Consider the following 26,647-nt stretch of genomic DNA (forward strand, 5'->3'; position numbering starts at 1 on the left):
GGGAACCACCCTACAAGTTTTGGTTCTCTTGATGGGTCTGACTCTAAACAGATACGACGGACAGACAGACAACGAAATGATCGTATAAGGGTTCCTTTGCAGGGTTAAAAATGAAAAAAGGAACTCTGATAGGATCACTATTATGTCTGTCTGTTTTGTCTGGATATACGGAACCCTAATAATATGAGCTGTTCGTAATAGTGATATTTTTGAGAGTAAGGTCCTAGTCGACTTTAAATTTCTGAAGTTTATCTAGTTATTTACTGGGTCAAGACACCGATTTTAAGCAGTCTACTTGGTAGATCGAGGGTACTGCGTGTAAGGGGGACAGACCGCCTGAACCCCGATAGCGAGATATCCTGACCCCGACCCGCCCTCAGATACGCCTGTTTACTTGTCGCGTATCTGCACTGTAATTCATGGCACTTATTATATAATACCTATTACATATATGTATTGTGAAAATAAATTATACCTAACTAATGGATGATATGAAATATTGAAAATCCATTGGATTTTTAAATTTTTTAATTGGATAAAAAGTAGCCTATGTTTCTCTCCAAGTCTTTTAATATACCCGTGCAAGAAATCGTGTTGATCCGTTGCGACGTTATTGAAGAACAAAACAATATACCAACAAACAGACACACTTTCGTATTTATAGTAGTAGTGATGTTCTTCATGACCGCATTTTGACCACGACAGCCGATCTAACGGAGACTAGCAGGAAGTATTACATAACTCTCAATTCCCTTTCATAGTTTAATCCAACACGACCGAAGAGAGATAAGAGAAATCAAAAATGCAGCTCTATCGTTTTTAGGTGCTTTTTGAAACGAATGGGTGTAACACCGCCAACATCTCAACTTCGGACTGAAATAGAATTTCTTGACAAAAAATCACTACCCGTATTACAAAAGCAAAAGTTTTTTTTGTTGGTTTATTTGTCCTTCAATCACGTCGCAACTGATCGAGGTGATTTTTTTTTTGCATGAGTATAGTTAAAGACCTGGAAAGTGACATATAGACTTTTTACTGACTGAACCGAATTGGCTGGTAATCGAGATAACTTAAAGCTATCCTGATTTACTCGTAACACATAGGCTACTTTTGAAAGTGTTTCCGCGATAAGAACCTATATCTATGCGGACGAAGTCGGGGGCATCATTTAGTAATTTTATAATTTTTATAAATTGCAGGTCCAAAACATATTATAATGCTTCAATTTTAACTTGATTAAATTTAAATTGATTAAAAAGCAGGTATTCATACAGTAAGGACAACAAGGTACGTAACGGTATCTGAAGGAACATAAAAAACAATTTAACTGTTACATAAAAATACGGAAATAAACAGTGATATAATCAAGTGGGGGGCCAAGTAGTGAGTTATTGCGAGGTCACTACCTAGAAAAGTTGTTTTTGATTTTAAACATATCGAAGCATGTTTTAGGCATGTTGCAGTTATTTTGCAAGATAAAATTCAAAATACGACTTTTTCTCTTGATAAACGCTGAAATTTTTCTTTATGGAGAAGTCTCAGGCATGCAGGTGACCTCACGATGTTTTTCTTCACTTTTAAAAGCAAGTGATAAATGATAATTGTTTAAAGCGCACATAACTCCGAAAGGTAAAGGTGCGTGCCCGGGATCGAACCCCGGACCCTCCCGACTAGCAGGCCAACATCTCTAGCCGTGAGTTTATGATAGTAGGGTAGAATTTAAGGTTAAATTACAAGTGCCAAGTGTGAGTCAGGCCTCGCTTTTTTAGGGTTTCGTACATGAATTATTGTTTCGGTAACAGCTTACAAACTATTTTATGAACAAGTGTAAATTAAAAATGTATAACACCCCCGACAAGTGAAGGTTACAGTAACTAGAAAAGAGCTGATAACTTTCAAACGGCTGAACCGATTTTCTTGGATTATAGTTAAGAATACTCTCGATCAAGCCACCTTTCAAACAAAAAAAACTAAATTAAAATCGGTTCATTAGTTTAGGAGCTACGATGCCAGACAGATACACAGATACACACGTCAAACTTATAACACCCCTCTTTTTGGGTCGGGGGTTAATTTCATTGTTTTCAGTACTTGTACATTAATGTAAATTTTACAGTAGGCCGACGTCTCAACCATTAGGCTATGATCGTTAGTTCATGATAGTAAGGTAGCATTAATATTATAGTTAACAAATAGTTTACAAGCGCAGGCGAATGACGTCAAGTGCAGTGTAATGATATTCCGTGACGTAACATTGACCTCAACCTTGCGGTCGAGCAACAGGTATGGACTATGGAGGACACCCAGTGTTGTAACATATTATTACTACACATAAAGCTTGTGCCTGTGTAGTATAGTGCTTGAATGTAAACATTAGTAATGATTAATAAGGTCCACCCACCGAATTTTGGTAACGGACCGGACGGTCTCAGTGGAGATTACTTGGAGGAGATTGTAGTGCATCCAGTCAGTCCGCGTGTGTTTGTCTATGTGTCACAGCCACTTTATGAGCGGTTTAATCGTAGTGCCCTCCACACAACCGTAAGCAGTGGCTCTTATTTGAATTCTAATCAATCAAAGTCAATGAAATTTTACAGATATGTACGTTCTAGGAACTAAAATCTGTCCGTAGTTTTCCAGATGTCCTTTAAAATATTCAGTTTCAAAGTTACATGGCCTCAAGGATTTGCTTACAAATCTTTAGGCCCGTGCCATTGTAAAACTAATTATATTATTATTTTTACGGAAAATTGCAAACCACCGCCATAAATTCGTTTCTAGAACGTGTCTAAAATATTACATCTGAATCAGAATCAAACCACAGTATAAAGAGACAGTAGTCCCGACAACCTTTAAACTACGAAGGGCAGTTCAGGTCGCTCTTTTACCCGCACTTACGGCCGTATTCACAATCATTACTATGAGGTCTCACAGTGCGCTCGAACGCATAGTGCAGGTTCCACCAATCAGATCATTGTAAATTGACGTGATACAGTAATCTGATTGGTGGAACCTACACTGTGCGTTCGAGCGCATTATGACACTTCATAGTAACGTTTGTGAATACGCGTGTTAGGTACCGGACGACTTCATCCATAGAAAAGAAAGAAGTCAAACCTCTGTAGTACCTGTAATACTTTCCTTACTCTGTGACCAAATTACGTTTGTATAGAGGGGCGGAGAATCCTGTGATCAAAAGAAACTACTAGAGCAGTTATTTGTTTGTTGGTTATGCAAGTTATGATGGTCAATTGGTTTATTTATGGCGTCGACATCTATACTAATAAATAAAATTGTCTGTCTGTAATTTCGAAATAACTACCGCATATTAAGGTCGGTTATTTGAACGATACTATAACTGAATCACACGTTTTTAAAATTTTTGTCTGTCTGTCTGTCTGTCTGTCTGTTTGAAAAGGCTAATCTTGGGAACGGCTGAACCGATTTTGACGGGATTTTCACAGACAAGTAGAGAATTGACCAGGGAGTAACATAGGCTACTTTTTTAACCGACTTTCAAAAAGGGAGTTGTGTTTTTATACCTATGTACACCGAAATCTCCGAGATTTCTGAACCGATTTGCGTCATTTCTTTTTTAATCGATAGAGGAACTTTGCGACATTGTTTCATAAAAAATTTGGAGTCCAACTCCTCAATCCTGATGCTGCAGGGGATCTGACCAATCCACGCGGGCGAAGCTGCGGGCATCAGCTAGTTAATAAATAATAGGACATAAATAGTGGACTCATTTAGATGTGCGTTAATTTTTTTGTTGTGCAATTAAATAAGCGTGCCCCTTAAAATAAATACATATAAACACTTTTCTCAGTTGGTGTAGGGACTTCAGAAAAAACCGGTCAAGTGCGAGTCGGAAGCGCAAACGAAGAGTTCCGTACCACAATACAACTAATATCTAGAGCATCATTATGTAGAACACTGCACGTTATTAACGGATCTGTGATTTAGTAAATTAATTTTTCGTGAACAAATATCAATTTTTTCAAGTATGTAAGTTCCACAAATTCACGATTTTCGGATTTTTCCTTTACTTGTGCTATTAGACTTACCTATCTATAAGGGTTCCCATTTTTCCTTTTGAGTTACGGAACCTTAAAAAAAGCTTATGTAAGTAGCATTGGTCAGTCGCCATGATGCAAGCAGTTCTGTACTAAATATTACATAGGTTAGATGGATAAGCCTTTAAGAATCCCGTGGGAACTCTTTGATTTCCGGGATAAAGAGTAGCCTAATACTATCCATCCATCCATCTTTAGGATGTAAGCTAACTCAGTATCAAACATCAAGACCGGTTAAACAGATGGGCCGTGAAAAGCTGGCAGGCAGACAGACACACTTTCGCATTTATAATATTAGTATGGATTAGGATTGTAAGTGTTACTGTACCTTTAGGTATTTGTTTGTACGCGCATCACACAAACACTACTAGAATGAGTAGAAAGTGTATGTAACATTAATAATTTCATGTAGGCATATTTCATAAGGATGTAAAGTGTAAACAGTGTTATCTTTTCGAGATATTTGTTACAGTGGCGATAAAATATCATGGCTTATTCAGAAAAGATTTTTTTATCATTTCTACATAACGTACAAATTAATATTTTATTTACTTTTATATTTCCTTTGGTAAATTTTTTTTAGGGTTCCGTTAAACAAAGAACCGTTTCCAAACCGTCTGTGTTTAATTCAGAAACTATTAAAGCTGTAAAGTTAAAAATCACAGTTATAGAAACCTCTTACCGCTAAACAGAGGCATATTTAAATTTTGAAAAAATAAATTCTGGTTCATGAGTCGAAAAAAATATTGCTTTTTAGTTTTTTGGAAGTACAGTCCATGGACAGTCGTGCTTTTTAACTATTAACGATTGGTCAAAAGTCTACTAAATAATAGTAATGTTATTTCAAGTCTACTTTAAAAAAATATTATTTGCAGTTCTAGTGCAATAGTTAAAGATTATAAAAAGTATAACATACTTAATTATGGTGACTTGCAAAATGCAATACTCAGAATTTTTGCCCTTTTGCTAGTTTGCAACTTGGTTGCGTGCGCCGTTCTCCTCAATAAAATAATAATTATCGAGATACGATAGTTCAAAGTCCATTCGTTAAACTAGCTTCACACTGCTCTACATGTTATTGACGACCAATATTCAATGTTATAACGCCTCCACTATACCATAGGAGGGCATCATTACTAGGTGTTAGGTTTTGCATAGAGCGAGGGAACTCTCGGTTTGATCCTGATTCCTGTGTGGACGACAAATATGTCAAAAAAAGGCTATGGTAACGTAAAATAAAAGAAAAATAGGGTTACTAAGAGAGAGCGCGCACTGCGGTGCGCCGAGTTTCGGTTCGTTTTAAAATCCGTTTTGAATTTAAATCAATCAAAATCTGAAAAAATTAATTCTGACGTGTATAATATGTTTCTATGTAGTTCTATAGTTCACAGATTTTGCGGGGAATAACGTACAGTTTACTGTGGTGCGCGCTAGCTCTTAAGAGGATTCATACCCCTGAGCCATTTTTGAGCAATTTTGACCCCTTATATTTTGTTAATCACTGCATTTATTTAAAACTTATTTATACTGAAAAAAAAAAAAAACGATATATCCGTTCTCGGCGAAGCCCCGGCTAGTAATAGTATGACTCAGGGGGTATGAATCCTCTTAAGGGCTACCTGCGTCAAATGTACTATTTGAATTTAAATGTTTGCACCGATGAATAAAACTAAAATGTACGTTAACATGAAACTGTGTCACGTACCTACTTAGTTTCATTTATAGATATTTTTTACTAATTATTTACGACAATCTCATAAGTAAGCAGACTAGCCTGGAATAAAGGAATAATGACAAATTGTGTTCAAAGGAACTAGCACGAATAACATTTCTATTAAACATAGTATATTTTCCAAGGTCCTGTCATCGCTGTACTACATACCAAATTCCATTCATTGATATATTTATTGAACTCCAGATAGGTACGTACACTAATGCTAGCAGACTAGTGCGTAGTGTCGCATCCGCCAGTTGTTGTCCTCAATTATAATATATCGACACAACGGTCTTTGATAACAGAGTAAATTATCAAAGACTACGGTCCAAAGTCCGTTTGTTAAGCCAGCTTCACACTGCCACACACGCGCTTTGAGTTCACAGTTCAAATGTGGGTCATGTATGAAGAATTTCATAATCGTTTTTACACGTAATATTAATCTTAATGTGAATATTGATTATTCTAAAAATCATGTAATGTTATATAGAAATATTTGACTGCAAAAACTGTTATATTTTAAAAATAAATAAATTTTTGAAGGATTTTTTATTAAATTAAGTAGAGAAAGGCTTATTTCATTATTAATCCTTTCTTCTTTCATATGTTAGGTTCATTCATCCTTCATATCTTAGGTTCTTAATTTAAGGCAATTTTTTTTAAAAGTCAGGTAGACCCTAGGAGTGGGATGTGAAGTAGGTAGGTAGGTACAATATGTGGTACAGTTAGAAACACTGAACTTTGGACTCTTGAGGTATGAGTAATATACAGATAGGAATATTTCTGATTAATATAATGTTATTAATGGGTACAAGGAACTTCGTAAAATAATAATTTTATGCTTACAGGGAAAACACATCTTTTCCAATTAGCATTTACAGCATATATTCAATGGTTTTATCAGAAAATTATATTTATTTACGGTTAATAACTTATTATTGAGTCCAGCTTATAAATAACAAGTAATTGTAAGCTTGAATACCTTGCAGATAACTCAATGTTGTATTGATAGGCTGAAAGCTGAATGGTTGCAGAATTTAAATTTTGCACAAGAAGTTTTTAATCCTTAAGGTGGAAGCGACGGACCTGCCTGCAAAATTCAAATTTAATTTGGTTTTTCGCAATTTGTAAACTAATACGACAACGTAGGGTTATGGTATTTTAATTGCGACTATGGCAGTATCATCCTCACAGGTTTATATAAAAATCTTTACTTGAAAGGGTCCAGTTTAAGAAATTAATTCTAGTATCGACTATTCTCAGGCCTGTCTCATGCCCCTTAAAATATCTGATTATACCTATCACTAACCATAATGTTTGTTGGTTTATTGTATTGTCCTTTGACGTCATCATGACGTGGATCAACATGATTTTTAAAAACCCAAATCCACGCGGACGAAGTTGCGAGCATCAGCTAGTTTATAAAAATAGGTACAAAAATATGCAATACTCTTCACAATTTTTTAGTGTATGGCGGAAGGCGTGCGTGCGCCTCCCGAGCTGTGTTTGAATTTTTTTTTAATATTTTTTTTTTAAAGTCTAAGGTTACGCCAAACAATAAAAAAAAACTTTAACTGATGTTGCACCGTCCACACAATACAGAACAAGTTGCATAAGACAAAAAGAATCTTAAAAACGATGTCAACAATTCTTAACTTTGCACATGTTAAATCCATACCTAAAGTTTACTTTTATGCATTGTTTATTACATATTGCAATAAAATGTATTTATATCATAATGAGACATTAAGATAAAAGCCAGTAAACCAAAACATTATTGTTTTGGAAGCGTTTATTTATTGGTAGCTTCTCATTAGTCATGATTAATATTTTTATTTTTTATATCCAATGTAAAAATATTGGATTACATTGGATATATCCAATGTATTTACATTGGATGTTCCCTTTGGAAAAATAATAAAATTGGAAACATTTCCTTTTTTTCTTAACATTGGTTTATTTCATTTCGTTAACAACTTTTGGCATGTAATAGTTAACTGTGGAAAAACATATTTTGTGTACATTTGTGTTTTGTGGTGCAATACAGTATATACATACACACATACATACATACATATTTTAGATCTCATCTCCCAATATATAAAAGGTATTTCTAAATACATATATAAAATAAATGATGACTAACTTACTGACTTATCTATCAACGCGCAACGCACAGCTTAAGCTACTGGACGGATCAGGCTAAAAGAAAGGCCCTCCAGATAGCTATTATGATGAAAACATCCGCTAAGAAAGGATTTTTGAAAATTCAACCCATAAGGGGGTAAAATTGGGGTTTGAAGTTTGTATACTCCATGCCGACGAAGTTGAGGGCATAACCTAGTCCGTCAATATAGGTATTTGACAAATTAGGAAATTTTGTGAGCAGTGTCCTTTCAATGGCACTCCACTCATATACTAGGGTAGTTTTATTTTAAATTGATATTTATTTATTTCATTTTAGTTTTATTTTGCTACAGTATCAAATTTGCTCACAAGATTGCACTGCATTCATTAATGAATTGCGATCAATTGCTAGGTCTAGTTTCTCCCACTTACAATTGATACTAATTATTGTGTCCTTAACTATTCTTGAACTATTGAAGGCTCATTTATTAATACTATGTAATATTATGTGATGGTAGGCGGTGATAGTCTAGTGGTTACGACAGGCCTTTTATTTGGAGGGTCCATGGTTTGATTCTGGGCAAGCACCTCTTACTTTTTGCAGTTATGTGCCTTTTGAAGAAACCAGCATGCCTGAGAATTCTCTTTAATGTTCTCAAAGGTGTGTGTAGTCTGCCAATATGCACTTGGTCAGCATTGTAAACTATGGCCAAGCCCTCAAAAGTCTGAGGTAATAATATTGATTTTCTGGGCTAAAAAGTATTCTTATCTCTAAGATGCAAGCTACGAGTATATATTCTATACTAAATAGATGACAACCATGACTTCATCCATGTGCATTTAGGTTTTCAAAAGTCCTGTAAGAACTGATCTTTTTCCAGGACAAAAAGTTATTTATGCCTGTTCCTAAGATGCATCTTAGCTATCTCTGTACAGAATATCGGCTAAAAAGGTAAGCACTGAAAAGATAACAGACACATACACTTTTGAATTTTAATATTACCTACTTACTTATTTAGTACTTACTTAAAAACAAATTTTATAAGGTGGATAAGATATGCTATCTTTTGTTTTTCACAAGAATCATGGCTAAATTTTATTAGTTTACAGTAAGAATGTTGGGTATAACTAATCTCATCAACCTGGGTGGTCTATTTAGCTTCTGTCTGTGTGTATGTGTGTGTGAGTGAGTGAGCTTGGATGGATGGAGTGAAGACTTCGGCGGAGAGGCAACACACACACAACAGACGGAAACGTTTAAGTGCGGAAACCAGCCCAGAAAGAAGAAAAAAAAGAAAGAAACTCATCTCACAGTTAACTCGCTCCTGCAAAAAGCTATGGACTAATAGAATAGAAAGGAAAAGGGGGGAGCTAGCTAGGAGCAATTAAATTGCAGATCTGAGCCAAATAGAAATAGGAAGTATGACATAGGGAAGTAACTAATTTATTTTAAAATTTTAACAAGAAACAAAACTATAGCAAAAAATCTTCACTGTATATGTGGTAATCAAGAGATTTATTTTTTGTAATTCTTTTTGGATTTCTTATGCTTACCTGCTAAAAATTATTTAAGATTAAGTATTTCCTGTCAAATAAAAACCCATCAACTGCGAGTTGGACACGCACACGAAGGGTTCCGTGCGATCGTTGAAGATATACGTACCTAACACTTTTATGTACCTAAGAACACTGCAAGTTAATGTTATTTAGTATATTAATTTTTTTGTAAACACATTTCAATTTTTTTTTATGGTGTAACCACAAATTCACAGTTTTAGGATTTTTCCTTTACTTGTGCTAAAAGACCTACCTCCTGCCAAGTTTCACTATTCTAGGTCAACAGGAAGTACTCTTTAGGTTTTCTTGCCAGACATGACAGACGGACAGACAGACAACAAAGTGATCCTATAATGGTTTCTTTTTCTTTTTGTGGCACAGAACCCTAAAAACTATTCATCAAAGTTATGGATAAGTAAAGTAGGTAGGTAAACGGCTAAACACCAACATAATAAATATTCCTTGCACATTATAAAAATAAGTGTAATTCTATACATCTTGGAGGTAATTTGAAGAGATATTATGTCATGTTTGTAGAAACCAGATAAGTTACTTTATTTATTTACTACAACATAAATGTACTGCATTTACATAAGAACCTAGTAAATAAACATTTGGTAGGTACTAAGTGGAGATCAAACCTGTTCTCGTGGAATGCTAGTTCCGCGATAGTTAGTCGAGGCCTTAAGACTGCTTATTTATTTAGATGGCGTACTATTTATTAACTATCCTAACATTTTTACTTATGCTAAATACTGTCTGTATTCTAATGTCCGCTACTGATATTAAAAAATCAAATCTTCTTATTTATGGGTTAAACAAGCAAATAGTTAAAAAGTTTCCATTACAATGAATGCGTATGGAGAAGAAAATGCGTTTCTCTAATTGAGTCCAGTTAATTGACTTGTTTACAATGTACACACGAAGGAAATTGTTTGTACTCACCCTCGTCGCATAGCCCCATGTTCTTTCAGATGTTGATATTATGTGCTTTTTGTATTTCACCAGGTTTGTAAATCTCAATATTTACTCTTTGAAAAACTTTTATCTAAGTACACGAGTTTGCAATTTGTACAGTTTTGAGAAAACTTGAAAATGACGACACGAACAGGAATTGATAGTGACAGGCTGTGGTGACAGATGACAGGTGTGACCACAGACCAATAACACATGGTGTGACAGCAGACAGGGAGCATCAATGACAGTAACTGTCAGTTTGACAAACGGAAAAAACGAATGAGAATGAATGATAATGAGGTCCATAGACAAGGATGTGACGATGATGCCACTGACATCTTCTAATACAAGTACGCTGGACGTGATTGATGCGTGCTAAATACAGAGAAGTGATATAAAAGTGTCTGTAACTAGATGGCGCTAGTTTGCGTAATTTTATTACCGTTTCTTTATGAAAATTGCATTGCATGTTCAGGAATACAATTTTCTCGTTGAATTTAAATTGGAACTAACAACAGTCATTAAAACACAGTAAATTAGACATTACAGTATATACCTTCTCAGTAGATAATACATTAATTAGACCGAGATAATAATTATTATTATGGCTTGTGAACAAGGAACGAGTAACTTAGACTGAATGCTAAATGCCTACAATCTACATTACATGTAAACAACAAATTCGTGTACGGTGTAGGTCAAAGATAACCAAACTATTATACCAGAATCTAGATGATACTCGCGACTTCTTTCTCGTGGATTTAGGTTTTTTTAATAATCCCGTGAGAACTTTTTGATTTTCTGGAACATAAAGTAGGTAGCCTATATTATGCCCTTTCCTAGGATGTAAGCCGTCTATACCGTTCCGTAATTACGTCACAAAAATGGTAAAACAGATGGGCCGTAAAAAGCAAGCAGACAGATGACACACTTTCGCATTTATAGTAATTATTAAGTACTAGTTACCTATGGATTTATGTAATTTACAATATGTGTGAATCTTTGTTGTAGTAGAGTATATGAAGTATATTTTACGATTTCCAGATGCTATTTTGAGTCAAGACGCTCGAGTAGTTAGTAGTAGACGAAATAACACATGTTTGTTTCGTTTTTAGACTCAAAATATATGTCAAGTTCGTCGGTGTATCGCTCATTCAATATTTATTACGAAAGTCTAACTATTTATGACTTCAGAAATAGTAGAAATACCTATGTCATTCTGCGTAGTAATAAATAATAAATAAATAAATTCTTTATTTGGATAATGTGTGTTAAAAAGATGGTTAAATTATTATAATAGTACAACACAATTAGCCATAGCGGCGTACAAATATTGTGTTAGTTTAACATGCGGTTCTTAAAAATGGTTAAACAAAAAATAAAATAAATCAGATACTAAAAGGTTTAGTACCTCTTAATTATTATAAGAAGAGCACACAATACCGTATTGTGTGCTCTTCTTAAATAGCAACGGTCTGTCAAATAAAGCCTCCGGAAACAAGCTCCGAAAAAGTCACGGAAAAAAGCCCCCGGAAACATCAAATCTTTCATAATAATATCATTGTACTTACCTAAATCTTCTGTACTGGCCATTTATTAACGTTTATACGATGTATGTGCCTTTTAGTTATAAACCGTTATTATTTTGTAAATATTTGTATGTATAAAAGTTGTTGTTTACTCAAATAAAATGTAAATTCATATCTTTGAATAAAATAAAATAAAAATGTAGGTACTTTATCAATTATCTTTTAATTTATTTTACGGCCCTGGATATCAGTCCCCTAAGGTCTCCCCGGAAATAGGATTTTATTTACCGAGGAAATAAAATCCTTCAAAAGTTTTACCTACTCATTTCTTCATTCAGGACCTTCTTCACGAGCTTCTAGCTTCACGCTTTACCAAAACACTCTGGGGCAGGATAAATATACTGCGTCAAGAGTCGAGGTGATTAGCTTTGGTTCTGTGGCCACATTAGACCGGAACCTTACGACTATTTAACATAATCCGTAGATGGTGTCCACAATAAGCTGAGCTGATTCATAGCTCCATGATGGTGTCAATATATTTCAAGGATACGATCCGTTTCTGAAATTCTTCTACTTCATCTTGGCGCAATTTTGGTAGACTGATCGTGGTCATTTCAACTGTGGATCCCTGGCAGTTGCCTTTCTTGTACATCGATGTAATAGGATTTCCATCGTGGCCTTTACTTCATCCGTCCATCTCATGAATAATCTGCAGCTCTGGTACCTGGTGGTTTCTGAAAATACAGCCACGGATATCATCCGTGGATACAGGACACCGTTCGTTAAACACCTCTCCATTTTAGGTTTGACCGACAGCCCTCTATGCAAGCATGTACGGAAAGTGACGCTGACGACTGTCAAAACACCGGAAAATGCACTTCTTATAATAAATGCAGCGGTGTAGATACTCAACGAAAATATTGGCCCGACAACACCGCCTGAAGTCGTCGTTGAGGTGGCCTGTAGGGCGATTCAGAACACTCGATTCGTTAAGTTAACGTTCGATAAGATGTATTTTTCAATGAAAAACGAATGTTATCGAGTGTTCTGAATTGCCCGGCTACTTGGATTTTGGAGTCAGGAGTGAACTCGGTTGGCTGGAGTGGTACGACGAGAAGCCGTGCCAGCGGTCTCGTATAACGGTCATAGTATCAACTGATTGCGGCAAAGAAACTCAGGATAAAGAAGAAGAATATCCGTGGACGGTGTCCATAGAATCTTCCAAATACTAAATAGCAGATAGGAATACATAAGACATCACGCGTTTCAGTTGTTACAGTTATGTACGTGGACTGATTAATTGTTATTAATAGATATCACATTGCATTTATGCACTGTGCATTATTTACCATGCCTGCTGCGAATAGGTCAATATAGGTATTATAGGTTACCGGCGTGTCGTCAGATGCACTTGACCTGTGCTATTATTATTTCCATACCAACTTCAAAGCAATTTGGACAGTTTGATATACCCTACGTTTACAGTAAGTTTACACTATTGATATCAGAACTCGAACATATTGTTTTACACGTACGATTAGGTAGGTCTGCGCTTCAGAAACGCATTGGGCCAATGTTTACTGGAGCCTTTTTATGTAACAATAACAAAATATAAACTACTAGGTAGATAAAATGGTAGATGGCTCCTATCCAAGCGAAGCGCTTTTTGGCAAAACGATCAAACTATCAATTATCATATCACTAGCTACAGTGACATACAAAGTATTTCTAAGTTGATATAAAATATTTTAGACTAAATATAGAGTTGGAAGAGTCTTATATAATTGACTAAGAGCCCGTGAGGGCCAAACCTTCTTTATTTTATAAAAGCTGAAAATTTCTATGCGCATTGGCCTCAACACCGGGAGGAACGATCAGCAACTAGGTATGAGTATGTTAAGTTTGGATTATGGTGGCTTTGGTAACAGATATTTAGACGGATAATTTTTTTTTGTCAAAGTATATAAAGCCTATTTTATTTTTATTTTCTTCGAAATAGTTTTAGAAATTACATCATGCATTGCCAGGCACTTAGTATCGTGGCAACCCCCTGCCAGACGCCCTTAAACTTTAATGTGTCGTGGATGTCTGGAAAGCATTGTAAGGGTCTGGCATGCATGACGTGTTTTCAAATACTGTTCCGAAGAAAATAAAAAAATAAAAACTTTATATTTTGACGAAAAATGTAACACGTCTCTGTTACCTGTTATCTACCATTTGCCAAAGCCACCAAATTTTATAGTCACTGATCGTTCCTCCCTGTATTGGACACAATGCGCAGAGACACTTTCAGCTTTTATAAAATAACGAAGGTCCTGCCCTCACAGGCCCTTTCTCTATAATAAATATGTCTGTTTATTTTCGATTGCCGTACAATATGTCCTTCGGGCTTTGATAGGCTAGGCCGTTAGATATGCACGGTGAGTCAAGGTCTTGGGCAAATGCACTACCATTTGGGCCAACATCCAATGTGCAATAACACATATTATTATAGGTAGTTACTACTATTACTCGTAGCATATATTCCTGTGCACAAAAGTTTTCTTTTGGAGCTAAGTCTCAAATTGGAAACCACTGTGCCATGAGCACAGACGAGCTTGTGGAAAGGAATTGGTCCAAGGGAACCAATGTTGATCCAACAGGTATCTTCCTACCATCCCGATTAGTCTATGCCGGCTCAATGATAGTAGGAATATATGGTGGCAATAGTCCGTTTTATCTTTTGGCATAAGAGTCATGCCAAAGGAGCCCCGTTAGGCTGTTACCACCATCGATATTCCTGTGCTCATTGAGCTGGCGTAGGGATGGTGGCAAGATGCCTTATGGATTGACGCTAGTTCCCTGAGAACGGAAACGGATCCTAATGTGAGCGCTATGATCGTTGACATATCGGACTCTTGTTATATCAAGGAAAAAACATCAAAATTAGGAGCTGCTGCAGAAACGGCTGAAAACGGTAAGCGGCGCAAGTATGCCTCTCTTTGAGAGTTACACTTTTGTTTCGTTTGTCATGGAGACCCTGGGACTATGGAACCTTAGTGCTGAAAATGGTTACGCGACATTGCACCTCGCGTACATGGACAGACATGACTTGCTAATTTTACATAAAGGCTTGCATAAAGTTTCAGTGCAGTTCCAAATTGCAATATGTAATTATATTTGGATGAGCTTATGTTATAAAGGATTGTAGACATTTACTGCAGCGATGTTCGACAACGTGTTCAGAGGTGCACGTGGCCTCATCACACTAGCGTATTATTGTGTTTTATTATTTTGTATTTAATCACTCTGACCTCGAAAATGACTGAAAAATTTCTTCACACATTTCTGTGCAAGACTCCCTCGATGATAGAGGGAATACCCTCTCGCATGTTATATGGGCAGACCTTTGTTAACGCAACAATATACTACGAATTGGCAGTTCAACAAAACACCAGTTGGCAACTCATGTGCTGATGCGATCCATTCATACCTGCAAGCTGTAAATAAAGGTCAGGTCGATTTGATATTTGAATGACAGTCTGATATTACATCATTCAGGTCTTTCTGGGCATGGAAACGAATTTGGATCTTTCAGAATTTGGAATTGTTTCTACAGATCAAACTTTCTTAGCCTGATTTTGGGCTTATTTGAAAACTAGCTGACACCCGTGACCTCGTCTGCGTGGATTTAGGTTTTTCGAAATCCCGTGGGAACTCTTTGATTTTTCGGGATAATAAGTAGCCTATGTGCTAATCCAGGATATTATCTATCTGCATTCTGAATTTCAGCCAAATCCGTCCAGTGGTTTTTGCGTGAAAGAGTAACAAACATACACACACACATACATACAAACTTTCGCCTTTATAATATTAGTGTGAAGTGTGATAAATTAGTGTGAAGTGTGATAGTTTGAAGTGTGACAACTAAATACCTATGCCGGCGGGTTTTGTGTAGTCCATGGATCACTGGTCTTCAACGAGTTGTCGGCCTCGTAGTCGTGGGGTTTGGAGCTCGATCTCGGACACGCACCTCTAACTTTTCCACGTTTTAAGCACGGAGTAGAAAGTGATCTGTGGCTTAAGCAATTGAATCACTTGTTTTAACGGTAAACAAAAACATCGTTAAGAAACCTGCATACCTGAGGGTTCTCCATAATGTTCTCAAAAGAACATGTCCGCACGGGCCCTGCGTGGTAGTCAAATTCAAATTCAAAATATTTTTATTCAATTAGACCTTTACAAGTTCTTTTGAATCGTCAAAAGCATCTACCACTGGTTCGGAATGCCTTTCCTACCGAGAAGAATCAGCAAGAAACTCGGCGGTTGCTCTTTTCAAGTACATATTCAATTTACAATACGATATAATTCAATTACAAAGTATCCTGTCTGGTTATAGATTATACTTAGTCAGTAGTCAAACCCTCCTCGAGAGGATTTTTCAAACCACAAATTCCAAATTGTCACCAACGGATTTGGAAAAATGGAGAGCTGATCTGGTGTGAGGCTTAGCCGTGGCTAGTTACCACAATATGTAACCGCCGCACAGTGTTCGATTTAGCCTATTTAACGGGATACATTTTTTTTATACCCCTGACTTAGTGTTTTAAGTTTTTTTAGGTTTAATACTGGGATAGTAAAATACAAAATTAGTTGAATTGACGTTATTTATTAAATTTCAAAAAATGAAGTTTTATGATTTTAACAAAGATAGTACGTCCTTATTTGCGATGCCTTTTCTTAATTGACCAAAGTGCCAGTACCTACAATGAATCACATGATCCAACCGATCTTTGGGCTTCTTAGAACGCTATTTCCGGTACGATGTGCCTACCTACCACGTAGAAAATGGGGTTTAGTTTAGCCCGCTTCAACCTTAAACTTCATCGACACTTATCATCGGGTGAGATTGCAGTCAAGGGCTAACTTGTGATCTTGTTACGTTGTTGTTGATTTAATATTATACTATAGTACAGGTTCGTACCTATCTCTCTTATAGGAATACTTTGTTTGCAGTTTGTACATATTTTACCTGTTAGTATATTTAAGTGCAAATTGTAAGCTGACTTCTGTGACCTTAATGGGTTATTCAATATCACGATGTATATTGTAGGTAGTAGGTACCTAGATAATAATTATGTATAGTGTCCAAAAATAACTGAATGATTATTATATCAATGATACCTACCTATAAAACAAATCTGACAAGATAATAAACCAACTAAAAGTAGGTAGGTATGCAACCAACGAAAAATATAAGTATGGAAAAGAGGCAATAACGAGGGTTTGGGCTTGTCAGTATCTTAGGCTAATGAACTCGGTCAAAAGTAAGGACACTGTTTACATCTAGGTGTCATTCTGCATTGGTCGCCACTTGCCAAATGGCGCAATTATATACCAAATACGTCAGACCAATGTGTATCCAAGTAAAAAAACATATAAAGTACCTACCTAGGTACGGATTTAAGTTATTCATTAAGGAGTCATTAGGATTTATTAGATTTTTTTTTAAAGAATATTAGCTATGCTAATCATGACTAATACTCCCCTTTCCCCTCCAATTAAGCGTAAAGCTTTTGCCAGGAGGATTGGGTACGACAATAGTGCAACGGGTGGGGTTTGAACCGCCGACCTTTCGGAATTCAGTCCGCTCCTCAACCGTTGAGCTATCGAGGCTCTAACTTATTAGAATAATTTCCACTTACTGAAGGTCAAACAAAACCAATACTCTTATATCAATGACCTTAATGTCTTTCATATATTATTATATTATACTAGCTGATGCCCGCGACTTCGTTCGCGTGGATGTAGGTTTTTAAAATTCCCGTGGGAACTCTTTGATTTTCCGGGATAAAAAGTAGCCTATGTGCTAATCCACGGTATAATCTATCTCCATTCTAAACAGTCCAATCCGTTCAGTAGTTTTTGCGTGAAGGAGTAACAAACATACACACACACACACACACACACACACACACCCATATACAAACTTTCTCCTTAATAATATTAGTGTGACTAGCTGATAGCTGATGCCCGCGACTTCGTCCAAGTGGATAGGTTTATAAAAATTCCGTGGGAACTTTTCAATTTTCTGGGATAAAAAGTAGCTCATGCCACTCCTCAGGTCTTTAACTATACCCATGCAAAAAATCACGCCCATTCGTTGCTCCGCAGCGACGTGATTGAAGGACAAACCAACATATCAAAAAACCAACAAAACAACAGACATACTTTCGCATTTATAATATGAGTAGTGATTCAATGCTTGATATTTTAAGGTTAACGATTAGGCATATCAGACGCTTCATAGGTACCTATGTAATTAGGTAGGTAGGTACTTAGGTAAAGGATGGCCTTGTAGGTTACACACATAGTTATTTAAAAATAAATGTTTGAAAAAAGAAAAAGAAAAAATCATCACTCAATAATAGATACGTCAAGACTGTTTTGTTATCATTGTTTATTTATGTTGTGAGAAAAATTAAAAACTAAATTTTACGAAGGAACTCGTGTCGTTTAATTATTTTATCATCGACGCACGGAGGATTCCTTTAGCCTCTTTCTTAGACTTGACTCATCGTTAGATCCTAGCTAAGGAACACAGTTAATGACTAGAGCTAGTTGCACAACAGGCGATTAAAGTTACCGTTAAAGTTAATGAGCTAAAAAAGCCACCATTTGACCATGGAGCTGGATGTATGAATACCGACTTGTGAAGTTGTGCAAGCCTTTGCTTTCGAATTTACCTCAAAACAAAAAAGGAACCATTAAAGGATCACTTCGAAGTCTGTCTGTCTATTTATCTATCTGTCGTGTATGTCAATTCAGAGGAATAAAAACCTATACAGATAGGACCTACCTATTTCCTGATGACCTAGAATCTTGAAAGTTGACTGGTAGCAATGTCTTATACAACAAATAAAGGAAAAAATCCTAAAACCGTGAATTTGTGGTTACATCAAAAAAATAATTAAAGATTTTTATTTCCGATCAAATAATTAGTTCACTGAATCACATCAAGATGACGCTGTCCGTAATTAACTAGCAATATATCCCACTGGTTTGAGATTTCTTGTACGATGGTGTGGAACCTTTTGTGAGCGAGTCAGACTAGCATTTCACGGGTTCATTTTTATTTTTAGGGTTCCGTACCCAAGGGTGCGAACGCGCGGGACCCTATTACTAAGACTCCGCTGTCCGGCCTTCTACCTATCTGTCTTTTCATATGTGTGTCTTTTGAGGTGGAGACCATGGGTTCCTGGCGCGAGGATCCGTTTTTAAGGACCTGTCATTCCGTGTCGGAGGTCTGGCAGTTACGTCGATCAGCATATCAGTCTGGTTATTCAACAAGGTAACGCAGCCAGCGTTCTGGGCACCCTGCCTTGTTACAGTGGTTTGCCTGACATTTTTGTTCGTAATTTTTATAGTATTCATGAAAAAAGAAGTGTTATTTCGTGTACGATGGTACGGAATCCTTCGTGTGCGAGTTCGACTCACACTTGACTTTTTTTTTGTCATTTTAAGTGAGTAAGCAATATTTCAATTATAGTGGAAAATTCAAGCTGCTAGTGAAGTAGGTACCTAGGTATAGGTAATATGGAGACACAATTAATCTAAGTAGCGACTATAACCCAAGTAACACAAAACTGCATTAAAAGATGTCACATGAGGTCCACATCGGTACTTTAAGCGTTTATGAAGACTTATAAGAGTCCACCGTTACTGTAAAAGCCTACTGTTACGCTTTCTCCTGTACATTGACTTTACTAAGTACCACGAAGACACCGCTTTAATGTTGCGAGCGTTACTATCAGGTGCGCAGGTCATGTTATTCAGCTTTTAGCAAGTTTCGGTACTTTCAGCTACAATAAAGTATTTTTATGGACTCAAACTAAGCTATTTTCTGAATAAAAGGTCACAAGTGTATCTTTCAAATGTTTGCATTTTAACTGAGCATATGTGAATTATTATAAAGCTATCAGTTACTCTGTGAATTCTATTAACGCTTCATGCTGCATATAGTTGAACTTTCACAGTTTTAATCAGCTGTTATACGCACTCTTATATCTGCACTTATCTAGCCCACATGATCCCTTTGGGTGGACGTATATGATGTTAAATTACAGCAAACAGGTATAAAGCTATTCACTTGTAACCCTTTGTCCTACTTGGGCTGAATAATTGTACTCCCGTAGTCATTTAATCTGCTAATGGAGTTATTTAAGATCCTGAAAAGTTCTTTTTCAGTGCCTCGCCGTACTTGTACCTATATCATTTATATTGTCAGCGTTATAAAAACCGGACAAGTGCGAGTCAGACTCGCGCTGAGGGTTCCGTACTCGGGTATATTTTCCTACATTTTGCACGGTAAATCAAAAACTATTATGCATAAAAATGAATATTAATCTGTTTCAGAATGTACAGGTAAACTCCTTTTATATGATACTCCACTTGGTAAAGTTATCTTACTTTGAAAATTTAAAATACCTACTAGGTAACAAGCTAGGTAAGTAATTATTTGTTTTGAACACATTTTAATTTTTTTATGTTGTAACCAAAAATTCAGTTTTCGGATTAATTCCTTTACTTGTGCTATAAGACCTTCCTACCTGCCAAACATGATTCTAGGTCAACGGAAAGTATCCTATAGGATTTCTTGACAGGCACGACAGACAGACAGACAGACAGATGGACAAAGAGACAGACAACAAAGTGATCCTATAAGGGTTCCGTTTTTCCTTTTGAGGTACGGAACCCTAGTAAATTATAGGGTTGTTGTAGAAAATGTGGAAAAAAGAATAAGAACTAGTGAAATACGGTTTATCTTCTTCTTCAAGAGTTAAGAGTTTTTTTCTTTAAGAGTTCTAAAAACGAGTTTTGGCCTATACTTTTCAACGTTTTTAAGAATCCTTTTTTCAGACCTTTTGTCATTGGCATTTATTTCGAAATAGGCAAAATGAAAAGATTAGACGCTTATTTGGAAAATTTTATTATTGAAATGGAAAAATTGCTTAAAGATGGCATTTATTTAAAATTAAAGCTTGATTAGCCATCAGAGTCTTCATGGTTTTCGAGCTGATCACTTGTGACAGGTGCTCTGTTGCTTGTTGCTCTTTCTGAGAGCAGAATACATTGGCACTTAAAGTGCAAATGTCTGTGAGTGTGCAAGTGAACTTATTCGACATTTCCACTTAAAGTGCAAATGTCGAATAAGTTCACTTGTGAATTACCCTGAGAAATAAAGTTATAATAAGTATTATAAACTAAAGATAAAAGAACGAAAGAAAGAAATAAATAAAATAAGTACTGACTTATTTACTCATGTAAAAACGTTCACCATGGACCCCTAAAAGCTAACCGTAATGCTAATAGCTTTGCGTAATGTTACCAACTATTCAGCTGTACATCAATCTATGGCTGACTTATTAGATACAAGAACTACTCGTATCAGCTTTTTGCTGATTAATATACCCCTAGCACTTCATTATAGCCATTAAAGCATTTATTTGGCATTATTACGGATCACATTGCTTGCCCACCATTTTCTATGTTCTAAATTACAATATTTATTATTTATTTACTATTTATTTTTATTTTGTCTATCTATTGGACTTGAAAAAGATGTTTAGTTATTTATACGTAAAAGCTTATTAGCATAAGCGTAAAAATTCAAAGAAATTGCTGGCATTTTTGTAATATTACTATCCATTTTATAATAGGTTTTCCAAGTAAACAGTTATATTTCGAGGGCGCGTGAAAATTTTGGTCTAAAAGTATATGATATTTGACAATAAACTTGCTTTCCCCATCAAACAGGCACTAATAACAAATACAAGTTCTACTTACCAAAAATGAATTAACTTTTTACTTCCATTATAGAAATGTCACATTGTGATTATATGATGGTTTGCGCACAAGCAGAATATCAAGATAGTGTGATGTTAAGGAATATATGGAGTAATATTTATTCACAATTTCCCCGCCCGTGCTCTTTTACCTGCATAAAAGCGTAAAAAAGGTGCTTATTTGTTGTTTGAGCTGCATAATAGGTAGCACACACTCTCTTTATCAGCCAATGTTCAGCTCTTGGGACGAATGTTACCTCTGTTAATGCTTATTAAATGCTTATATAATGCAGTTAATCAGCTAGTTGCTGCATAATTTGTGCCCAAATCAGAGTTATATCTTCTGAGGATGCTATTATTCAGATATTATTCAGCTCGTATATAGCATGTTTTGGAGCTAAAGTTTCCAACGTGGACAGTGATTCAGTTGATATGCAGCACTTTTGTGTTACTTGGGAAAGCATAGGCGACGACCTTGATGCGTCGTTATCGCTTTATTTACGTGGTCTCTATGTACCTCATCTTGATATGCATTTATAATGAATGGCTAATTAAGTAAATTAATCATTCAAGCCACTTTGCTACCGCGCGAAATATGTCGCGCGCGTTTCCGCATACAACTCATATATCTAATTTTTTTTTCGAATTTGCTTCCGTTTTTCGTCGATTTGATGGAATTTTTTGTATTATTACCGTCATCGTCAACCGATAGACGTTCACTGCCGGACATTGGTCTCATGTAGGGTCTTCCCGACGCCACGGCTTTGCCACGTTTGAATCCAGTGGCTCTCTCAAACTCGTTTGATGTTATCTGTCCAGCAAGTGGAAAATCTGCCAACAGTCCTTGGCTAGGCTAGCACCTTGAAATCTCAACGTGTATCGGTATTAAGAACTAAATATGTACCCTGCCCGTTACTTCAGCTTCGTAACCCGTTGAGCTATGTCGGTTACTCTGGTTCTGCTACGGAGCTCCTCATTTCTGATTTGATCACGTAGATAAACTTAGCTCTACATAGCTCTCTTCATCGCTGAGCTATGTCGGTTACTCTGGTTCTGCTACGGACCTCCTCATTTCTGATTTGATCACGTAGATAAACTTAGCTCTACATAGCTCTCTCCATCGCTGAGCTATGTCGGTTACTATGGTTCTGCTACGGACCTCCTCATTTCTGATTTGATCACGTAGATAAACTTAACTCTACATAGCTCTCTCCATCGCTGAGCTATGTCGGTTACTCTGGTTCTGCTACGGACCTCCTCATTTCATCACGTAGCTCACTCCATCGCTCGCTGTGTAACTGCGAGTTTTCTGACTGTTAAAATGTAGAGTATCTAAATAAAGATATAACTATAAGTACACAAGCTAGATTGGAGTGGAATGAGGAATATGTCATGCTAAACATGGCTAATATTATTCTATTTAAATAGCCTAGTTGTCTCTCCGATCTATTAGCTTTCGAAGAGAATATTAATATCTATTAATAGGAGCAGTCTCTGCAAAGTTGCTGCGTCACTTGAAATCATCGTGATCTGCAGCTGGCTGTTGGCATAGGTTAGGAAGCCACTGGCAACATCGGCATATTATGCATAACTGCATACGTATAACAAGTGTAAATTAAAAATTTATTACACCTCCGACAAGTGAAGTTACAGTAACTAGAAAAGACCGAAAAGACCTGATAACTTTCAAACGGCTGAACCGATTTTCTTGGACTATTCCGCGCCTACGATCCAAAGTGTCAGAGTTTTCCAAAACATCATTTTCAAATAAATAATTATGTATCAAGGCAACGTCCATCTTGACAGCTTGACATTTGTCTATTGACATAATATTATGAACCTAACGGTTATGTAACCTTCTTTTCTACAAGAAAACTAGAAAAGAGCTGATAACTCTTAAACGGCTGCACCAATTTTTTTGGATTATAGCTAAGAACACTCTCGATCAAGCCACCTTTCAAACAAAAAAAACTAAATTAAAATCGGTTCATTCGTTTAGGCGCTACGATGCCACAGACAGATACACAGATACACAGATACACAGATACACAGATACACAGACACACAGATACACAGATACACACGTCAAACTTATAACACCCCTCTTTTTGGGTCGGGGGTTAAAAATATTAATAAAAGACGCTTAGCTTACGGCCTACCATACTGAATTTTCTTCTGATCTACTTATCAATTCTCATCTATATTGGGTAGAACGAAAGCGTCACTTTACGGAAGTTCGGTCTGTGGTACACAAGAAACAACAAGCTTTATTTTGCTATACCTAATATACCTAGCTGTGCAATGCTCCACTATCGGAGTGAAACGTTTCTATCTAGGAGATTGTATCTAGTTTGTGTGGTGTTTGTTACAAGTGGTCCTTGTGTTGCTGCACGACCACAGACCACTTGCCTATGCGAGACCCTAAAAAAGCTAGAGGTTGCGAATTGCGATGTATGCAAATTACTTATGTAAGTAGCAATTTTGCGTAGGTACCTAATTATAAAGTAGGTAGATATTGCGTTGCATAAAATCCATACTAAGTATGTATTAAGTAATATTATAAATGCTTAAAGTGTATCTGTTTGTCTGCTAGCTTTTCACGGCTCATCTATTTAAACACTTATGACGCTTGCATCCCGGGAACGGATACAGACTAGGGTCAAAACTCACATACATTCACACACGAACCCTGAAAACATGACTTTCCGTCCCGTACCCGAAGGGTGATAACAAGACTTTTTATTGCCTAAGCCCCACCCTACGCCTCTACTAACTAGTAACTCAGCTTCCACTGTCCGTCCCTCCCACCATCCGTCCGTCTGTCAGTGGGCTGTATCTCCTGAACCGTAATAAGTAGAGTTGAAATTTTCACAGAATATGTACCTATATCTTTTGCCTCTCGCACTTGGCCGGTGTTTTTATGGGCAGTGGTGTAAAAAGGATGCGCTCGCGCCGCCGATTGCCGAGTGGATGCGCGTATTGGGAATGAGTTCATCATACATTTATTCTTTGGTCTCGTCTTCCAACTGAATATCGCGATGCGCCGCGATGACGTATCTGGGAATGGCAACGCAGGGTATAGCTTCGTCTCGTCCAGGTCATCTGACTGTCTATCACAGCCATTTTATTCTTCTGGTGCAGTTTCTTTACAGAGCCAATTTTCAGGTACCTACTAAATACTTTACCTACACATGTACCATCGCTTTTCGCGATTTTTCCATCTTCTATTTAGATGCGATAAAATGGCGGATGTTAGGTATTAAGATCTATTACATAGTTAAAGCATTTAAAGTATCTTTTTTATATCCCAACACGTGAACGTGAATGTCGCGAGGTAGGTACCTATAGGTTAATATACCTACTCGTAGTCTACATTATACATTCAGGTTTTAACCTTTATTGTTTGGTTTCTATGACGTAAGGTATTTTGATGCATTTAGAACGACTCCATTTTGAATACCTACCTACTTATGTTTACCTACTTTATAGCTGATGCACTGCAACATCGAAAACTCTTTGATTTTCCGGGATAAAAAGTATCATACTCCGTCCTGAGGGTCCAAGCAATCTCGGTGTCAAATCAAGCTTTTCAGCAATAATTGGAAACATTACCTACCGATCACAGAGAAAGGTTTAGAAGTCTGTGCTACCCATAGTCGATTCGGCATCCCAAGTTCCTACCGAATCGAAGGCTTTCATATAATTCACAAAAGCACAAAATAGTTATGCCTAGGACCTAGCTGTAGGTATACGTATCTATTCTTCAGTACCTATATACTAGGTTGGTATTGCCGCAGCGTATGGAAGCGGTTTGTAACAGTGAAGCCATTTCGGAATCCGGCTTGTTCGGGAGGCTGGAACATAGAAATCATGGAAACTATCTTCCCCATGTATACCTACTTACGCGTATTTTTATTCTTTTTTTTTTAATTGAAAATATATTATAATAAAACTTAAGGCTAGCCTTATCTAATTACTTTACCAATCATGCCCGCGTGGAATGGTGTCAAGAATATGTACTGGCTGCATTTCCGCGCTAGACAGCCAGGCTGATCCGTTGCCCAAAAAATGAGCCAGCCCTTCTGTCACCCGATGAGATTATTGTCTCATAATTTTTTTTGCACTAAGACTTCATGGCCCTTGGGTCTCCACGGCAAACGGAACAAAATGTAACTCTCAAAAAGAGAGGCACACTTGCGCCGCTTGCCGTTTTCAGCCATTTTTGCTGCGGCTCCCGGTGTTGATGCTGTCTCTCTGATATGACACGGGGCCAATGTGTCAACGCACGTTGCGTCCCACATTAGCGCCCGTCCCCGTTTTATTTTTATACAAAATACAATGTAGTCTCAACCTTTTCGGTTGAAGGTCTGCACATTTTTTGTACACATTGTAAATAATTGTGATAATGTAATGGCCTATACGGAATGCTAAAAAAAATCAACCAAGTGCGAGTCGGACTCGCACACGAAGGGTTCCGTACCATCATGCAAGTAATAACATTATACCTATATACTATATATACTTAAGTATATTTTTTTATATTTCATTGTTATAAATTTTTTATAGTGGCATTAGAAATACACATTTTGTGAAAATTTCAGCTGTCTACCTACCTATTATGGTTCATGAGATACACCTCGCTGACAGACAGACGGACGGACAGCGGAGGCTTAGTAATAGGGTCACGTTGGCACCCTTCAGGTGAGGAACGCTAAAAAAGTTATTGTAAATTCGTATAAGGATATGTATAATTTAATAATTGTTAAAGTAGACATTTTGAAGCAAAGCCTCAAAATAAAACAACCTTCAGTCGTGGCAAGGTTGCGCTAAGGGCATTTGTCCACAAACCACCGGACGACAAAA

The 26,647-nt window shown here is 36.7% G+C and overlaps 1 protein-coding gene and 1 long non-coding RNA gene across 3 annotated transcripts in view; one reads left to right on the forward strand and one right to left on the reverse strand.

Annotated features, from left to right (window-relative positions):
- Positions 1–26,647, reverse strand: part of LOC123875594 (transcription factor HNF-4 homolog) — a 51,466-nt gene that overhangs the window by 17,814 nt on the left and 7,005 nt on the right. Inside the window, exon 1 of one of the 2 annotated variants that reach the window (XM_045921522.1) lies at positions 10,420–10,607. The exons of the other annotated variant lie outside the window; for it this stretch is intronic. Within the exon in view, the coding sequence (XP_045777478.1) occupies positions 10,420–10,438 (19 nt within the window). The 5' untranslated portion in view covers positions 10,439–10,607. Of the gene's footprint in view, positions 1–10,419; positions 10,608–26,647 lie in introns of those variants that run through there. 2 annotated transcript variants of the gene reach the window in all.
- LOC123875611 lies at positions 534–10,598 on the forward strand. Its single transcript, XR_006798184.1, has 3 exons — positions 534–663; positions 3,754–3,759; positions 10,586–10,598. It is a non-coding gene; the product is annotated as an uncharacterized LOC123875611 (long non-coding RNA).

Source organism: Maniola jurtina, chromosome 20 (genome assembly GCF_905333055.1).
Source record: "Maniola jurtina chromosome 20, ilManJurt1.1, whole genome shotgun sequence".
Taxonomy (NCBI): domain Eukaryota; kingdom Metazoa; phylum Arthropoda; class Insecta; order Lepidoptera; family Nymphalidae; genus Maniola; species Maniola jurtina.